General features: G+C 36.7%; 1 protein-coding gene across 3 annotated transcripts in view; it reads right to left on the bottom strand.

Annotated features, from left to right (window-relative positions):
* The window catches only part of LOC107657566 (serine/threonine-protein kinase ULK2-like), a 36220-nt gene that overhangs the window by 6355 nt on the left and 23865 nt on the right, over positions 1-6000 (bottom strand). For 2 of the 3 annotated variants that reach the window (XM_016445711.1, XM_016445712.1), the window contains exons 15-21: positions 5807-5956; positions 3856-4001; positions 3651-3734; positions 2144-2415; positions 1866-2062; positions 625-734; positions 291-425 (exon numbers count right to left, since the gene is read on the bottom strand). In XM_016445711.1, the coding sequence (XP_016301197.1) occupies positions 291-425; positions 625-734; positions 1866-2062; positions 2144-2415; positions 3651-3734; positions 3856-4001; positions 5807-5956 (1094 nt within the window). The remainder of the gene's footprint in view (positions 1-290; positions 426-624; positions 735-1865; positions 2063-2143; positions 2416-3650; positions 3735-3855; positions 4002-5806; positions 5957-6000) is intronic. The other variant, XM_016445713.1, reaches the window with a different exon arrangement.

The following is a 6000-nucleotide window of genomic DNA, read 5'->3' as shown; positions in this document are numbered from 1 at the left end:
AAAAAGCAATAATATGCAAGTGCTATATTAGTATATTATTATAGTGTTATATTTCAATTTCACAAAGAAATGTTCAGCATTTTGTCCAAGCAATAATAAAAGGACATCTTTTCATTTATAATTTGTCTCAAATCTCATTTTGTTAAAAAAAATAAATAAAATTGTGAGAAAATCGAATCGTGAAATCAGTATCGTGAATCGTATCGAATCTTGAGTTGAGTGAATCGTTACATCCCTATTATAATATATATATATATAATGGGGCAGGTTTATGAGACGAGGCCCCTCACCTGAGGTGGTGCGCGGGCGGGAGGCAAGATGGCTGCAGGTGGGTGGGGTGCTGCTGTTGGGGGGCGAGCCCACCGTGAACACAACGGTGCGGGGACTTGCCCCACCTGCTGCCAAACCGCAAGTCCCTGCCGGGGCTGGGGAGGGATGCACACAGAGGGGTCACAAAACACATACAAACACTGGCAGCCAATCAGAACACTTCATGCAAGACAGAAGCTTTCAGGAGAAGTTAAAATTATGTCAATGGGGTTATATTTAGTAGAAATAAAATAATATTGGTATGAAAAACTGGACTTTACAAAAAGCTATAACAAAATAAGGAAAGGGGGCTACCTGTGTCCATGGGTCTCTCTGTGTTGAGGCTGTCTGTGCTGCCCTGGTACGGCTGTCCTCCCAAAGTGATCCGTACCGGCTGCTCAGACAGTCTGCCAGCACTTACAGACCTGAGGAAATAAACAGGTTCAGCTTGTTATTAAATTCAATTAGAATTTATAACACAGGGGTCAATGACATGGCACTTACTTTTTGTCCAAATCTTTTAATTTATTATAATAATTTATTTAATTTATTATAATATACTGTACATGAAAAATGCAAACAATGGCATCAGTGCATTTCTTATATGATGATCATATTTTAAATTTCTGGTTTATGATACTTTTGTGGGGCATAAAGTCATAAATGCCAACTGTCCTGATATAATAATTATTATTAAAATAATTAAATTATTGAGAAGAAAATATTAAATCTTCTTTTACTCTTCTAAAAATATATATAATACATTTTGTTAAAATATTATAAATCTATTATAAAAATGGACAAATCACATGTGGTGTGACCAACATGCAGGGGAAAAAAAAAAACTAAAACAGGAAATGATATCACAGAGAGGACCCCTGCAGATTTTCATGACTGTGTGTCAAGGTAAAAACAAAATTAAATAAACTATCACAATGTATGCAACACCCCAAAAGATTAATGTTCATAATTCATTAGCTATATAATACTTTTATACACTACAGTTCAAAAGTTTAAGGTCAAAAATATTTTTTTATGTTTTTGAAATAATTCTTTATTTATTTGATAAAAAATGCAGTAAAAATAGTAAGATTGTGAAATATTACAATTTATTATTACTACAAAATGTTCTTAAATGGAACTGTTTTCTATTTTAATATATTTTCATTTATTCCTGTGATGGCAGAGCTGAATTTTCAGCATCATTACTCCAGTCTTCAGTGTCACGTGATCCTTTAAAAATCATTCTAATAGGCTGATTTGATGCTCGAGAAACATTTATTATGAATGTTGAAATGTGCTTAATATTTTTTATAGAAACTGATACAAAGTAAAAAAAACAGCATTTATTTGAAACTAAAATATTTTCTAACAATATAAATGAAATTATTTCTGATCAATTTAATGCATCCTTACTGAATACAAGTATTAATTGTTTATAAAAAAAAAACTGACTCCAAACTTTTGAACAGTAGTGTATGTATATTACTATATATACTATATTTTAAAACTTTGTTGCTTATATCAGATGTTGTCTGAACAAAGTTTTTGCCAACCTGCCAAAGGAAGACTTGCTGGCTTCTGGTGCAGACTGTTGGCTGCTGGGATACGCAGAGCAGTGATGTGCACAGAGGTCACGCCCATCCATCAGTGTCTTGACTGGGGCGGGGCTGTCGGCCATACCCTGTTGAGAGGCCAGGGCCATAAGGTTGCATGAGGCTTGAGTTTTAGGGATTTTGAATGGAGCGGTTGCCTAAATGAGAAGAAATTATATTATTAATGCCAAAAGCTCTAGACTTGAAACACTTTTTACCTGACAACTCCTAGAGCTTACCTTAGTGGGTGAGCCGATGATGGTGGGCAACGGTGACTTTGTTAACCAGTCAGAGGTGCGAGGGGAGGAGCCAAGGTGCTTGGTTGGGGAGGTACCTAGGTTGCCGGGGCGACCAAGCTGAGGGGAGTGGCTGGTGGGGTAGGCTGAGGCGGTGGGGTGAACTGGGTCAGACAGCTGCTTGTGTAGCTTCTGTTTGTTCTGGTAAATGTCAGTCAGTGTGGGCGCACTCTGAAGACGAGTGCCCAGTAATTGAGAGGACGGCACAGGGGAACCTATAACATAAAAAGTGTCCATCTTGTTTAAAAACAAAAAAGTGATCGTTCTCCCAAAAATTTCAATTCTATTCTCATTGACTCACCCTGATGTTGTTCCAAACCCATAAGCCTTTGGTTAATCTTTGAAACATACATTTTATATTTTTAATGAAACCTAAGAGGGTCCTGTTCCTCCAATAAAATTCCAGGTAACCAAACCTTAAAAGAATAGTTCACCAAAAAATTGAAATTTACTTACCCTCAGGCCATCCAAGATTATTTCAGAACAGATTTGGAGAAATTTAGCATTACATCACTTGCTCACCAATAGACCCTCTGCAGACAAATGCACAGCTTTTCACTTCACAAGGTGTTAATTAATAGACTAGAGTCATGTGGATTACTGTGATGTTTTTATCAGCTGTTTGGACTCTCATTCTGATGGCAAATTTCTCCAAATCTGTTCCAATGAAAAAACAAACTCGCTACATTTTAAATGGCCTATATTTTTTGCAAATTTAAATTTTTGGGTCAACTATTCCTTTAAAATATCCAAAAATGAATCCAAATGATTCAAGCTGTTAATCTTGTGAAGAGATATGATCACTTTATATGAAGAACAAATTTAATTCAGGCTTTTATTTACATCTAAACAATGATCAACGCACATGCATAGAGCACATCACATTTAGTACAAACTCACAGAAGTGGAGTCTGATTTGTGTTTTTGAAGATTAACCAAAGTGATATGGGTTTTAGATGTACATGAGGGTCAGTAAATAATGACAAAACCTTTTTGTGGGGTGAACTATCCCTTTAACATATTATTGATATGGCACACCACATGCTTCATTATTCAACCACTAGGTGGCACTGCAGTATGTAAGATCTGTACCATAAAAGTTAATTGAACTGAAAGTCTAAAACAACAGGGTCCATGAGTTCGTCTCCTGTTTAGACATGATCATTGAGTTCACAGGTTTGAAGGTTTATCGATTTGAAGAGGTTTTGCACAAAAGCTCAGAGGTCGCACAGTTTGTTGTTATAACAACATGCATTGTTCCTGATCGCTTGTTGAGTTCTCAGCCATAAGGAGCAGATGTAACCATGGAGACTTAAATAAGGCAGACAAGCTGTGACCCACCGGGAGGAAGCGACTGTGGCTACGGCTTGTGAGAATGTTAATGGTGCCACTTTGAAGAGGAAACAGTAGTGCTGTGGTTTTTTCATGTCAATTTCTCATATAAACTCACCGCCTGAGGAGCTGCGACTGCGTGCCTCGTGGCTCTGGGGATGTCCGCAGCAGCAGTGGCCGAGCTGCTCAGGAATAGTGCCCACTGGGGAACAAATACAGAAATAGACAGACGCACATAAAATGGGCATGTCAGAACGTGTCAGTCTTTGAAAATACAGTTTCCCAGTAAACTTAAAAAAAAGAATGAGAGCAGGGACTCTTACCCAGTGGAGAGGGGGAGTAGGGCCGGGAACTGCCTGTAGAGAGACGTCGCCCCACCATTTGAACTGTATCTGCAGGGCTAGGTGACCCAGACACCATTTTAGGGAAGCCCATGGGGCTTGTGTTGGAGCGCCGCACTGTGCCAGACCTGTGACCATTTTGTGACCAAAAATCATACTGTAGTATCTGGACAACCTTAAAATTTCCTCAGTATGAACATCACTTTTCTTAACTAGTAATTACACATTTATCTGGTCTCGATGTAATTTTAGTGGATGTATTTATTTATTTATTTATTTAGTCATTTAGCAGACACTTTTATCCAAAGCGACTTACAAATGAGGACAACAGAAGCAATCAATTGTAGTATTAAAACAACTAAAAACAGATCCAAAACTAAAAGCTAAAACTTTATAAATACTACTTATACACATTTTAAAAATAAAGAAATTAAATAAAAATGACAAATGCATACAACAAAATTTCAAAACTTAACATTTAAATGAAAAACAAAAAATAAAGCTAAAAACAATTCAAAATATTAAAGAACAAAAGGTATAAGACTAAGAGTATAATAATGATTCTAACATAACACTAAGCCAAACACCAAAAAAACAACTACATATATGTGTATGTACAACCATACACACATACAGGGATTGAAATGAACTTTTTCACTCACCAGCCAATTTGGACATTTATAAATTCAATATATATATTATTTCATTTCCATTTAGTTGTATGATGTCAATTTGGGGTCAGTATTAAGTATTTTTTAATTAATACTTTTATTCAGCAAGGATGCATTAAATTGATCAAAACTGACACTTACAGTGTTTTTTAATTAATACTTTTATTCAGCAAGGATGCATTAAATTGATCAAAACTGACAGCAAAGACTTACAGTGTTACGAAAGATGTGTATTTCAAATAAATTCTGTTATTTTCACATATCTATTCATCAAAGAATCTTGAAAAAAATTATCAAGGTTTCCACAAAAATATTCTTCGGCACACCATTGTTTCTTAAGCATCAAATCATCAAATCAGAATGATTTCTGAAGGATCATGTGACACTGAAGACTGGAGTAATGATGCTGAAAACTGGAAAAAAATATTTGTATTAAATGTATTAAAAAGATTCTAAATTGTAATAATATTTCACAATATTACCATTTTTACAGTATTTTTGATCCAATAAATGCAGCCAGACTTCTTTTTAAAAACACCAACCCCAAACTTTTAAATGGTAAGGAATTCATATATTTTAAATGTCCGGATACTTTTTACACCACTGTATATGACACACAATTTGTAGAATATCCTCTGTCTGTAGAGTTCTTAGGGAAGGAGTTCCTGACATTTTCTTTAGCTAAAAGTGAGATTCTCAATATTCCTACCTTCCCAAACAACACATGAATAATCTTATTTACACAAAAATCACGTCACCTGTGATAAGCTCAGAAATGTTAAATAGTTCAGTGAATGACACCTGGAAGACAATTTTGACTCATAAATCAGGTCTGAAGCAGTGCCCAGGGCTACTTCACCAGCACAGTGACCGAGCTGACTAACGGTGAGATAATGTGAACCAGCTCAGCCCTGAGCACACGGACAGCAAGGCTACCATGATGAGCTTAATCACTTTTTTGAGACACAGGGCAGGTCAGAATGAAGTAGGCCAAGCAGCTGCTGAGGTCTGGCGTGACTAATAATGGACTGTGCAACAGTCATAATCTAGCCACCTGCCTGAAGACCCTAAACCCACCTGTTCCCAAAGAAAATCCACTGAATCACTTAGCAAATTCTCTCTAGTTAGATACACAAGTGAGATGATTTTACAAAACTGAAGCAATCATGTCACTGATCTTTATATTGCACCATAATGGCTTGAACATGCTACTAAAAGCAGTTAGCATTAGAGTTATTTATTCCTGTTGTTGAATGTCTTACCTGTGAGAGCCATAAAGTGTTGTGGTTGGGCTGCTGGACAGGTTCTGCTTGATACGCTGGTAGTTTCGCACCTGTGTGGGTACAGGTATCGGCGTGGTCTCGCTTCGTGGTGATACCATTGGGGTCTGTCCAGAGGATGGCTGCGGTGGCCTGAGAAACCCATAAAATAAACCAGTCAGAATGCTTTTCCAAAC

Source organism: Sinocyclocheilus anshuiensis, unplaced genomic scaffold, assembly GCF_001515605.1.
Source record: "Sinocyclocheilus anshuiensis isolate Anshui unplaced genomic scaffold, SAMN03320099.WGS_v1.1 scaffold255, whole genome shotgun sequence".
Lineage (NCBI taxonomy): Eukaryota > Metazoa > Chordata > Actinopteri > Cypriniformes > Cyprinidae > Sinocyclocheilus > Sinocyclocheilus anshuiensis.
The sequence above is the reverse complement of the archived record's forward strand: the minus strand, read 5'-3'. Positions and strand labels throughout refer to the sequence as shown.